Raw genomic sequence first — 13540 nt, forward strand, 5'->3', positions numbered from 1 at the left:
TATCTCAAGGGCTGAGTTCTGGTGGGGGCTGCTGTGCCATCTTAAAAGCTCATTGGAATTGCTTCCCTCTTAACGTCCTGCGAGAAGCTCGAGGCAGAGCTTGTTCATTAAAGCATACAGCATCGTTCATTAAAGCTTAATGAACACTGATGTATGAATGCAAAATAGCAGGAGTTCATATTTTCCTTTTTAAATGTTTTGGGTTTTTTTGTTTTTTATGTATTGTTTTAATATTTGTTACTTAACATGAAAAGAGCCAAGTGAAGGAGCAATACATGGTATCTATACTCTTCCTCACAAAAGGTACTTGGGCATTTCATTGTGTTTAGCCCCAGCTTTGAAAAATACTATAGAGCACATATATGAGCTCTTAATAGGATTATGTATTCAAGTTTGCAGACTTTTTAATAAGTTGGGTCTACATTTTTCTAAGAGCATTTAAAAACCCCAAAATTTTAAAAACCATTTATCTTATATCCAGAATTGAACATCTCAGAGATAAGCTACATAGCTGCTTAGCCTGCGAAGCGTGTGCTGCCAAGTGCCATATGTGCCTACATACACACACAGATTTTTTTTTTTTTAACATTCTTTATTCAAACTGCAATTGAGTTAGTGTGCATCAGTGACACTTATTCTTTAATCATAATTGTTGGATGTTTCACTTGGGTTTATTGTTTGAAGCTTCGTTAGTGGGCAGTAGCAGTTGATTAGAGGTAGAAATCTTTGTTGCCAGCAACTCCGTGTTCTTGTAAGTAAATGGACCAAGCTGTCATCTGATTAGGGTTCTGCCTGGGTGCACATGCCTTTGTGTTGTGGCTTGCTTATTAGAGTAATTTAAAAAAAAATTTTTTTTTTTTATGGAGTGTTACTCTGTGTTTAAGATGCCACTTGCAGTGTTGGTTCGTCTGTTACACCTGTTGAATCATCAGCCCATTTACTGTAATTATGTGAATATAGTTTTGTGCTTTTGTGTGGAATTTCTGAACACTGAACAAGAACAGATCCTGTTAGTCTTCCACTATGGTATGGTTTTGTGGCTTCAAGAAACAAAAGTTGAGGATGTGAAACTACACATAGAGCTGCAGTGTCAGCCACTGAGCTCACAGTGCTCAAAAGCTTCTGTTTAAATTCTTGTCTTTATAAATTAACTTTTCAAATGATTCATAGTTAAGCTTTCCCAGGAATGGATGTGTAGACTAAATCTTAATTTGCTTTGGAATATGGTTAGGCTGCATGTTCTCTGGGGAAGCAAAGAAAAGAAAAGTGTTTGTGGGAAGTATCACGAAGCATCTTAGAAAAGAGTGATTTTTACTATGACTTTGGCTTCTGAAATTATTTTTTAGGGGATTCAAGAAACAGTTCATTTGAGGACCAAAAGCAGCTGGCTTTATTGGTTATGGAGACCTTGACAGCACTACTACAAGGATCAAACACAAATGCAGGTAAGTAGAGAGACCACTGTCAAAATATTTATTAAAAAGTAACTCAGAAAATCATGCCTGAAACCAAAGTAGTCTTGACTTTCTATCTTCAGGCAAGTAATCAAACACACTGAAATACACTTTTTCTCTTGCCGCGTTTTTCCAGAAGAGAGAATAGACAGCATAAACTACAGCACATAAAATAAAGGAGTACAAGATAGTGTTTTTTTTTAATCTTGAGTTTCTTTGCTATTGCTTACTTGAAGGCAACCACCACACCCCATCACTCTCCAACAATTCTGTAATAGTTTGTAGTAGGGCTTGTAACACAGGTTGTATACTGGAAAATGTAAGTGTCTAATTAGACATCTAGTTGGCTGTTGACAGTGTCATGTCTACTTAAATGTGATTAAAAATGCATTTTTCTTTAGTGCATGCTTCTTTAGTGAAAGATGGCTTTAATTTTTAAAGGCATATGCCCAGTCAGTACATATAAACAGGACTCTGTTATGAGTGTCCTTTTCTAAATCAGGCAGGTTTATATTGTGCTTCATTAGCCAAGACTTAGCAACATTGAAATAGACAGTATGTGTATCTCATATTAGTAAAAGCTATCTCTGAGAGCTTGAAATAACAGCTTGAGAAAGGGTAATAACTGTTTTTAAATCCTTTTTGTCTGTTCTATTAGATGAAGAAGAAAATGAGCAGGTGGGGGGGAAACACACACCAGCCTGAGAAACCAGGAAGTTTCTGGCCTTGGAGGCCATGAAACATCCTTATTTCGGCAGGTTTTTGGTTTTGGGGTGTTTTTTGCTTTGTTTTTTGTTTTGTTTTGTTTTTCCTTTTTCTCAATTGTAACTGGTATTTTCTCACTTCTGGTTTTGTTTTTGTTTTCATTTAAGTAGAAGAAACTACAATCTGTGAATGCTTAAGAATCACGTTTAAGAATGAAATCCTGAAAATTGTCTGGCTTGGTTGACAGCTCACTGTTTAAACATTAAGTCCTGGGCTAATGGCGTAAAGCTTGCAACTTAGGTTTTTTTCTGCTTTTGCCTGGGCAAATTTTTTAATTTAAATTTAGGCCCAGTGTTGGAGTAACCTCCAGTCTTGTCTATGCCATTTCACTGCTGCGCTTGTTTTCAAGTTCTGTTCTGTTTCAGCCTGTGGTTTCAAATTACTTTCAAAGATGGCTTTTGAATTCTTCTCACTGAGCATTTACAACATCTGCCAGCTTGGCTTTGTCCATGTACTTGATAAGTAAGTTCTTCATTCCATCAGGAAAGGCATTACTCACGGCACTTGAGATAAACCCCAGTGGCATGTCCTTTGCCAAACCAAAAGGCATTGCAGCAAAGCAGAGGTTACTCCAAGCTGATGTTTCAATTAGTTATGCATTCAGGCTGTCATGATCATGCTCAGACCATTTTGTTGAGTTGCTTATGAGAAAGCTGTGGATGATGCTGCCAGAAGCTTTGCTGAAGTTGAGATGTGTCTCCTTTGCCACTTCCCTTTTTGGTAGGTTACCAAGCTACCTCTCCTGTCAATGGAAAGGAAAAAAAAAAAAAAGATCTTTGATTTACTAGATGAATCTGTTCAACGATGAACCAAGCAGCAAGTGAATTAGGCTGAAATAAGGAGGTTTTAGAGAGGAATTGGTATAGATTACAGATGAATTGCATGAATCAATTACACACTTGTACATTTATTGCTTAGCTTTGATTTTGCCATGTAAGAAAAGGCAGAATTAGAAATGAGTCAGAAAGGAGTGTCACGAAGGTATATGTGGGGGCTTCCACATAAGGAGAAATTGGGGAAAAAAAAACAAACCCAAAACCAAAAAAACTCAGGATTGCTTGATTTCTAAGGATGAATGAGAGGAGGTGGTGTAAGTATGTAATGATAACATCTCTGAAGGACTGGAACTGCCTCATATTTTAGAAGTGGCAGGTCTTGGTTCACAGGACTGGACTACACGTACCTGGGTGGCATCAGGGTCTGTGGTACCTGAGTCTTGCTCTTGTGAGGTATGGATTATGATCTGACCGTGGCAGCATCTACCTGACTTGTGACAAATGGATGGCTGCTGTTAAACGGTGTTCCTGACCTCACCTAGGAGGCTTGAAGCAACCATCAGTACCTCATTGCTACTTCTCAGTACTGAGTTAATCTCTGAGTATCCACCAGAGAAACAACAGAGGGTAGTGTAAAACGCATCAGGACTGTGGGATGATGGCTCAGATATTTTCTGAGGACTCCTGGAGAATTCGAGGGCCTCATTTCATCAGTAGCTCTCCAAGTGCAGGAGTATGACAGAGCTGTACAGGAGGAGTTAAACCATTTCTCAAGGTTGCTGTGTGTGCAGTGTGACTGGGATGTGAGCCCAGTGGCACTGTATCCAGAGGCCAGCAGAGGTTTTAGGTCATCACAGAGAGGCATAAATAGGCATTATGCAGCCTTGCAGTGGTTCATACCACACTCAGAATTGGTTTCTGATCTTAAACCAATATCCCTGATAAGGTTTCCTGAATATTGCATAACTGATAACTGAATTTCAAACAAGAAATTTGGTTGTCCAGACCCAGACAGGTTCACTGGATAGTTGAGAATCTAGACCGACAGTGGGAGAAGTATAAAATGTTACCTCAGTCCCTCTGAAAACAAGAGACCTGACCACTGAGGAGATGTGCTTTGCCTGTAAAGGGATGCAACCAACTTGACTGTCTCAGGGTCTGAGGCCTCTCCTTTTGCCTTGTCCAAGTCCATGTCTCATCCAAAGAACATCAGAGAAAGCAGGAGGCAGGAAATGAGAAATGGATAGTGGGACTAAGGTTTGTATATGTACATTAGAGGGAATAAACTTTGTCCTGACTAGCTTGTTAATCCTGAACTTGGTCATTTAAACTGCTCTTTTAGTTTATGGTCACAAGGAAAATGATCCCTTTTGATACAGTAATGCAGCATTTCCCTACTCTGTTTTCATCTTCAGTAATTAACATAGGGCAGTACTCTAGGTGCTGACACTGTACTAAACACACATTATATGTGCCATATATATTCCAGTTCGGTTTTTATGATGTTTTCAGAATCAATTTTCATTTAATTTTCAGTTAATATTGCTCTATGTGTTCTGAGTATCCAGTAAGCTTGAGGACTATTATCTGACTTAAGCTTTATCTCTACAGAGATACGTCTTGCCACAAGAAAACTTCTGCAGAATCTTACAAATCTTGTGGATAGACCGAATCACTTCTCAACCAGTGTTCCTACTTTGTTCATCTTGTCCAGAAGCAGCCTAGTTATATTTTTGGCAATGAACTAAATGTAATATAAACACTATCCCTAACCAAAACAGCATATAGTCTTCACTAAAGATGGAGGGTTTGCTATATTTTTTAATTTGTTTCATCCTGTGAGTCTTTGAGCTCTAGCATGAAAAGAATAACTACTGTTGGAGTAACAGAATTATCGAGGAAATTCTTAGAACTGACCTGCATCCTTGTACTCAACACCTTTAGTGAAAAATATTGTCAGAAGAATATCATTCAAGTTCTATTTTTATTTGTGGTAGGAGAAGAAAAATAGTCGTAAGTCACTAAACATCCATAGGGCTAAAACCCTGCCATTCAATCTGTAGAAATGAAAATAAACACCTTTCATGTTTTGTTGTTGTCATTATTTGTTATTGATTGTATTTTTCATACTCCTTATGTGCTTATCCCTCCCCCGCTTTCTGAGTAGGTATTTTCAGGGAGTTTGGTGGTGCAAGATGCGTGCACAACATAGTAAAGTATCCCCAGTGCCGACAGTATGCCCTGATGATCATCCAGCAGTTGGTGTTATCACCTAGTGGAGAAGATGATATGGGCACTTTGTTGGGACTGATGCACTCGGCTCCACCTACGGAACTGCAGCTGAAAACGGACATCTTAAGGGTAAATGAAGTACTACTCAGGACTCTTGCTCCTAAGCCACCTTTTTAAAAAAGAAAACACTGAGAAGTGGATTGGATTGGATGCATGGTATTTAGCTACCGAATGTAGATTGTCTTTGGAGTTGAAATGCATACATTTGATGCATGGTTTTTGTTTTCTTCCATCTGTCCATGGCAGGTTTCAGAATCAGAGATGAAGGCTAGTGAGCGAGTATGTGTTTTTGGCATCATCACTTGTAATCAGCCTCAGTGGATAGGAAATGAGGTTCTACAGTTATGATAATCTTCCTTGGCAAAGTATTATTCAGTCAAAAATAATGAGAATACATGGGGGGGAAAAAGCAAGCATGTAGCACATAAGTTTACTTTCAGTGCTGGCTTGCATTTTCCTGTGGCAGACCTACTTTATTTTACCAATTTGTTAGTTATAAATGCTGAATTAGTTAATATAAATGTAAATTGTAGTGACCGTAAGAGAAGATAAAGCCAAATAACTTACTTGCTTAAGCATAATAGTGGAAAGGTACAAACGTAAAGCTGCAAGTGGAGGAGGAAGAGAGAAGACTCTCATCTGTTCCCTGTTGCATTAGGTTTTTTGGCTGCTAATCTAGACCCACAATTTCTTCTCAGAATAGCTATGTTATTTCTGTAAATTGACATAATGCTGTTATTTTAGGGTAGAAAAGCTGAGGCAAATAGTAATAAGTAAATGAGTCTTACCAGAGAGAACTCAAAGACATCTAGGTTCATCTCTGTTAAAAGGAGCTGTACTATTTCTCTGGCAGATGAGCAGCTTCGTATTATTCCAAAAGACAGAAAGGAAAGCTAGTAATAAAATGATGCATTTGACACATTTTGTCTATCAAGGTCTTCAGTCATTTTTGAGCATGTCTCATTCACGATACTTAAGGGGAGAGGAAGGATATTGCAGTTCCCCAGCAGATTTAACATCCAAAGTCAGGGTTTCTGTCCTTCGTCTGACCTGTTGTATTTGTCTTACATTGGTGCTGTTTTCAGAAGTTTTGGTTATGGAACTGGCAGCCCAGAATGGTGCACTGATGTGTCGCTTACTGTTTATCCAGGTTTGGCAGGAAATGAGATGCTGCCTTCAAAGGAATGACAGTCTAAGTATTTCACTACCTATCTTCTGAGTGCTTAAAACAAAAAAAGCATGATTCTGAAGAAGTAAACTCTTGGTCATGAAAGATTCCCCCTGCCCCCCTAGCCTATTTTTCTGTATCAATAACATTTTTCTGTTGTTTGTGGTGCTTCGTGTAGAGAGACTTTCTCTCCTATATTCCATATTCACATGTGGGTCAAACTTCCCATGACAGCGGGTTTTTTGTTTGTTTTTAGTTGGGTGGATGGGCTTCCCCACCCCCTGATTTAACAGATAAATTAGTATTATTCTCTAGTACCTAGAGTCGTGTAGTTTCTGCTGTTTATACTATGGCTTTGTATTTGTTCAGCAAGTAAGGTGTGATCCATTTTTGTTTCTCTCTCTCTCAGGCTTATTTTTGAACAGCGACTCTTAAAATCAAGTTTCACTCAATTCAGATATTTATGGATTTCATTGTAGAGGAAGGCTAAAAACTAAGTGTGTTTTTTGGGCTAATTCTTTTCTGCTGCTGTTATCTTTGAGTGCTGTTGTGGCTTTGTAGCTGCCAGGTGCTTATGCATTGTAGATTTCTGGGAGACCTGTGTTAGGATGCTCCAAGGTTTAGATTTCTCATTGCTACAAGCAGTCATTTGCCTACTTTTGTCTGAAATTGTGATGTATGATGGCAGAGTAGATTCCTTTCTAATAGCTATATTCTCTGCCTTATCATTAAGGAAATTACCTGGGGATTTTGGGTTCCATTGTATGCTTGGTCAAGTTTTTTCTGTTGGCAAGTTCATTTATCTCCTTAATTTCTTACTTCTAAATTAGGGGCAATGCTTTACTTTTTTCCCCCACTCTTTCTCTTTTTATTTTGTAAGCTTTTGAGGATGGCAACTCTTGCAGTACAAAGTTGATCTTTGGAGACTTCAGGCATTATCAAATTCTGACAAATGACATGAGGATTTTGCTAGCATATCAAACAAAAACGTTCCTGCCTTTTTTCAAGCTGTTTGTAATGCTGCTGCTTTTTTCTTCTTTGTTTTGATTGTTTGCTTTGTCCATAGGCCCTACTCTCGGTGCTGAGAGAAAGTCACCGCACAAGAACTGTTTTTAGAAAAGTTGGTGGATTTGTGTATGTCACATCTTTACTCGTTGCTATGGAAAGATCTTTGTGCTCGCCACCTAAGAATGGCTGGGAGAAAGTAAACCAGAATCAAGTGTTTGAACTGCTTCACACTGTGTTCTGCACATTGACTGCAGCAATGCGCTATGAGCCAGCCAACTCTCATTTCTTCAAAACAGAGATCCAGTATGAAAAACTGGCAGATGCTGTTCGATTACTTGGCTGCTTCTCAGACTTGAGAAAAATAAGTCCCTTGAATGTCTTCCCTTCAAATACACAACTATTTCAAAGACTTTTGGAGGATGACCTAATATCCCTGGATTCTGTGTCACCTACACTAAGACACTGCAGCAAACTTTTTATTTACCTCTACAAGGTAGCAACAGATTCTTTTGACAGGTATGAACTTTGCTTTTTTTCCCCCCATTTTTTTCTCTTCCTATCCCCTCCACCTCAGTGTTCCCCAAAATAGTTTTCTTTGAATATGTTCATTGCAAGCTTTTGTATTTCCATTTTAATCTATTTCTTTGTTCCTTCACTTCAGTGAGAGGAATATAAGGTGTCAACATCTGACCAAATATTGACTTAGCTTGCTGGTGTTTTCCAGGGTATACAGCATTCTCTCTGATGTTGAATGTTTTTGTCATGGCAGCAGTTAAGACAGAGATGTCAGTTTATGGTTATATTTGATGTGTTGAAGCAACCTGTTGGTTGACAGGCAGACTGTCTGGTTGCTTTATCACACAGACCTACTAGATTTTTATGCTTTTATCAAGTCAAATGAAAAATTGGTTGTTGAACATCACACCTTAAGTTCATGTTTCCTTTGATATGGAACTTTAAGTAATTAGATAATATCATGATGACTTGAGAATCATAGAATCATTTAGGTTGGAAAAGACCTCTTAAGATCATCAAGTCCAATTCTTAACCTAACACTGCCAAGTCCACCATTAAACCATTTTCCCAAGCACCACATCTACATGTCTTTTAAATATCTCCAGGGATGGTGACTCAGTCACTTCCCTGGGCAGCCTGTTCCAGTGTGTGATAAGCCTTTCCGTGAAGAAATTTTTCCTAATATCTAATCTAAACCTCCCCTGGTGCAACTTGAGGCCATTTCCTCTTGTCTTGTTTCCCACTTGCTACTTGAGAAAAGAGACTGACATCCACTTTGCTACAACCTCCTTTCGGGAAGTTGTAGAGAGCAATAAGGTCTCCCCTGAACCTCCTTTTCTCCAAACTAAACACATCTAGACTAGACATCTTGTTTTAGATGGATTGGCATGTTCTTTAAAGTTCTAGCTAGTCTGTAAATCATTCTTTTTTAAATTTAACTGGGAGACACTCCCAGAGTTAAACAACTAGAATTTAAATTATACTTAAATTATACTTGAGATTTGAATGAACAGTAAAGTCTTAAAGTTGATTCAAAGTGACAACAAAACTTACTGAAGTATGTGTTGAAGATTGGCTTGTCTGAAAGTAGTTGTCACCCATAATTTAAGGTACAAAAAGGTAAAACACAGACCTAAGCTTTGTATCTGGGACCTTGGAGCTGCTGCACCCCAGCTATTTAATGCATGTGACCCTGTTTTTCTGAGATGGGCCACCTAGTTAGTCAAACACAGGATCTGATTTTCCAAGTGTTGAAGGTGTGGCTGTGTATGTTGAGATTATTAATAGAGTTCCCAGTTGGTCAGGCTTTCTTAAACTATATGACTAGTAAAGTACAAACTTCATGTTTTTCTTAATGAAAATTTTGCCTCCAAAGCAGCAAATCTTAATGCTTTTCTCTTGTTTAAAAAACAAAACCAAAAAACCCAAAAGCCAAGTACAGAAATCAATTTACTTGATCTCATTTTAAAGTATTATTAAACCATTCAGATAGGGGAGGAAAATGTGTATTAAGAATGTGTTGCATGTACTGTAGAAGTTGTAACACTGGCTAACAGTAGAGTATGAGGAATCAATGGGGTAAGTAAATTCCATGGTGTTGTTGCATAAGCTACTTCATTAAGTTCCTTTTTTTTGCTGTCATCTTCAGTGACTGCATTCTCCCTTCTTAAATTTTCTGATCATCATTCTTTGTAAAGTTTACATTTATTTTATTTCTTACCTGTGTTGGTTATACTTAATTTGCTCAGGCTTTACTTTCTCCTCTCAATTTCCACTGTTTAACATTGAAAGATGTTCTGTTTTGCTAGCATGGTCATATCAATAAACCTCTACGGAGTAATGAACAAGCACTGCAGAGTCATGCCATAAAACAAGTGCACGCTTTGCATGTCTGTGTGTTTACCTGATGCGTGTCATTCGGTAATGTCCTTTGTCATCCATGTTTTTTCTGAAGAATGGATCCTAGTAATGATTTTATTGGCGCTTTTGTAAAACTAACAAGCTTATGGCCTCTAGTTTCTTCGCTAACCTCTCTGTCCTACCCCTGTCTGTTTTGTCTGTAGTCGTGCAGAACAGATCCCTCCTTGCCTGACAAATGAGACTTCTCTCCCCTCTCCCTGGGGTACACCAGCTTTGTCCAGGAAAAGGTACCGACCCTTTAAAGAGAAGTTGATCTTGCTTCTGATTTCTCTCTCACTGTTGTGTTTCTTAGTTCTTGGGTTTTTTTTTTTCTCTCAAGTCGCTATTTTTTCTGAGGTGTGCATTTTCACTTGTGTGTTTACTGGATAAAATAAATGTGAAGGTATGTTTCATAGTGAATCCTAGGTAGTGATGTTATTGTATGAGATTAGAGATGTCTCCAGACTCCTGAGGCACTTAACTTTAAGTTCATGATTCAAAACCAAATAAGGTCTAGTATAAGATATGATCTAAGGGAGGTATAAATGACACTGTCAGGAGCAGTTCAAAGAAGTTCAGACTATGCTAGTAGATCAATTAATAGAGCAGGATTTCTTTTTTCTTGACTAATTTTTCAAGAAAAGGTACTTTCAGTAGGAAGGTGGATGGCTTGTTAAGGTGGTCATTTTCTTAGTAATTGCACAGAATAAAAAATAAAGAATGAACCTGTCAGTACTTGACCACCAAATGATGTAGAGGCATGCTAAATTAAAAGGTTTGGAAAGAAAGCACAAATGGCACAATTCAGAAATCCTAGCACCTGCTTTCCCCTCCCCCCTGCTTATGCATCTTAGCATCTGGTAGATTATTTTTTTCTTAAAAAAAAGTTTATCGATTCAAAACCAGTGTGACTTAGAGGCATGTACAAATAATGAAAAGGAGATTTTTCCTGGAGCCCACAGGGAAGGGGGCAGCCATTCATTATCTGAAGATGCAGGTTTGGCAGAGATTTGCTTTTGAAGGCTAAAAAGACTTCTGAAAGTTGGTGGGTTATCTGAGGTGCAGGTGCCACATGTGGAAAATATGGTCATTCTTGCTTGGTGTTCAGCTTAAAATATGCCATCAAGCTTCATGTTTGGCATGTAAAATATTTTGCAAAGGGAAACAACTAAAGCTGCTTTTGGAAACTGCTTTGAAAGGAGATGTTTGTACTTGAGCAGGTTAGTAAAGAGAAGCCTTTTTCTGTCTTGCTGAGTGGTGTTACCCAAGTCATACCTGGGTATTCTGTAGCGTCTGGCTTGGACAAGGCCATTTTCCCAATAATCCAGAACCTCTTAGACTGTTGTTTCCTTTCTTTTCTAACACTGAGGCATTTAGGAACAAATGTAGCAGCTGCAGTTCACAGAGAAAAGCCTTAGCTGCCAAACTCCTTTCCCTCTCATTTACTCTGAAGAAACTTGAAAGAAAACAGCATTTCCTGTGGAGGCTTTTTACAGCTTTGGCCCTGACATTAACCTCTAGCATTATGGTTTGGCCTTTCCTGTAGTACATCTTGCTGTTCTCCCAGGTGTAACTGGCATGGCTGCTCAGGTTCACTGAATTACTCAAACGCACAGGTATGTGAAGGCTTGCAGCAGAACACATGCAATGCCTACCAAACAGGAGCTGATTCCGGAGTGTAATGAATAAAAGAATGCCAGATGGGTAATTGATGCAGCCTGGTAATTAAAATATAAATATGTGTATATTAATAGATACGTTAGGCTTCCTTTGTTTTTGTAAAGAATGGATAGTTTAAAAAGTCAGTATCCCTGTGGGGTGCTTTGGGCAATTCAGGTAAGCACCAGTATAGTAATGTGGGTACTTGCTGAGGTAAAGCAGTGTGTTTGACATGGATCTTCACAAACAAAAAAGGCCTTTGGGTGATAACAAGTTGTGTAAGACTCAAAGCAAAAGTGGACAGAAAGAATGATCATGCTGGCCAGGGTGACTTTTCAGATCCTTTCTGTAAAAGCATGTTTTCAAGTAAAAAAAATAGAGCTAGGCTTTTCAAAAAGTCTGTTTGAGCAGCTGTCTGCTTTCTCACGGTTGTTCAGTGTTGTGTTTGTCATTCCTAGTGAATTCAATGCCAGTAGCTGGGATCTTCCTACTTTCAAGTATAAGCAACTTGGGTTTTGTAGTCCAACATTATTTGATGTTCTTTTTTTCTCTTTTTAAATGTCAGATACAGTCAGATTCTGTTGAAGCTGACTCTTCTGAGAGAAGCATTTGCTCTTATCTTATTGTTTTCTGTCTCCTTTACTTTGCTTCCCAGGGTTCTCCCTTGTTGCTGTGGCCTGTTTTTCTGCCTTTTGACTCGTAAGACAGGTGCCTGAGGGAGATCCCTGTGTTGTTTGGCTAAAAGAGCCAGCAGGCACTGTGCACACAAATAATTCTTATAAACAAAAATAGTACAATTCTGGTTTTGATGTACACAGTCTAGAATGGTTCTGGATACATAGATATGCTAGTATTCTCTCACAGAGATGTCTGCCACTTCTCAAAGCTGTATTTCCGTGAGGAGTGGTGCTCTCCAAGTGTTGTCCTTTATGTAAACAGAGTAGGTAGGACTCCTCCAGCACATGCGTTGGGATGGCGGTACATAGCTGTCCTCCCTGTTACCTGGAATGCATTGTTCTTCCACCCCTCCTGTATAATTTGAATAAAGAACTACAGCTTTGCCAGTTTGATTGGTGTAAAGTTTGAGTTTGGCAGAAAAAATCTTGACAGGGTGGTTTTTTCCTTTTCTCCTCCTTTTCTCCTCCTTTTCTCCTCCTTTTCTCCTCCTTTTCTCCTCCTTTTCTCCTCCTTTTCTCCTCCTTTTCTCCTCCTTTTCTCCTCCTTTTCTCCTCCTTTTCTCCTCCTTTTCTCCTCCTTTTCTCCTCCTTTTCTCCTCCTTTTCTCCTCCTTTTCTCCTCCTTTTCTCCTCCTTTTCTCCTCCTTTTCTCCTCCTTTTCTCCTCCTTTTCTCCTCCTTTTCTCCTCCTTTTCTCCTCCTTTTCTCCTCCTTTTCTCCTCTCTACCCCCGCTTCTTTTCCACCCCCCTTTTTTTCTTTTTTCTTTTTTTTTTTTTTTCTGAGGGTGCTTTGAGCCTGACGGGGTGAAGTAGAGAATAGAACATTAATTTTGACTTTAAAATACTTTTAGCCATTGTTTTACAAAGTTTGGATGGTGATCACTCTTGGGGAATGATATGCAGAGGGTTTATCTACAATAAATCTTACTTCTTTCCAGATGAAAATGGTGTTATAATTCTCATCAAGAGTTATACTTAATTATATAATTTAAGTTTGAATTTTTATTCAGTTTTATTTTTTGTTAAACTAGAAAGATCTGTGTCATCTTCGGTACACTGCCTTTTTCCATTGTCCACTTCTTCCTTTCTTCTCCCTTAAAGGGATCGTATCAAGAATGCATAAGCATGGCTAAATTAATTTATTGCAGGTTCTGCACTGACCCATAGACCTGTAACATTTGATGAATACTTTGGCAGGATTTTGTAGGATCTATTTTCTTCTTCCTGCCTAGAGAAATCTTTTTGAACTGTTTTTGTTGTTTTGATACAAGTACTCCTTATATGGACAAACAAAATCTAGCAGGTATTTTAAAATGATGTGAAAAACT

At 38.5% G+C, this 13540-nt stretch overlaps 1 protein-coding gene across 6 annotated transcripts in view; it reads left to right on the forward strand.

Annotated features, from left to right (window-relative positions):
* The window catches only part of WDFY3 (WD repeat and FYVE domain containing 3), a 180794-nt gene that overhangs the window by 87091 nt on the left and 80163 nt on the right, over window positions 1-13540 (forward strand). For 5 of the 6 annotated variants that reach the window (XM_075500914.1, XM_075500913.1, XM_075500916.1 and 2 more), the window contains 4 exons: window positions 1347-1445; window positions 5163-5356; window positions 7522-7979; window positions 10043-10126. In XM_075500914.1, the coding sequence (XP_075357029.1) occupies window positions 1347-1445; window positions 5163-5356; window positions 7522-7979; window positions 10043-10126 (835 nt within the window). The remainder of the gene's footprint in view (window positions 1-1346; window positions 1446-5162; window positions 5357-7521; window positions 7980-10042; window positions 10127-13540) is intronic. The other variant, XM_075500917.1, reaches the window with a different exon arrangement.

The sequence above is a fragment of the Mycteria americana genome, chromosome 4 (genome assembly GCF_035582795.1).
Source record: "Mycteria americana isolate JAX WOST 10 ecotype Jacksonville Zoo and Gardens chromosome 4, USCA_MyAme_1.0, whole genome shotgun sequence".
In the NCBI taxonomy this organism is placed as follows: Eukaryota; Metazoa; Chordata; class Aves; order Ciconiiformes; family Ciconiidae; genus Mycteria; species Mycteria americana.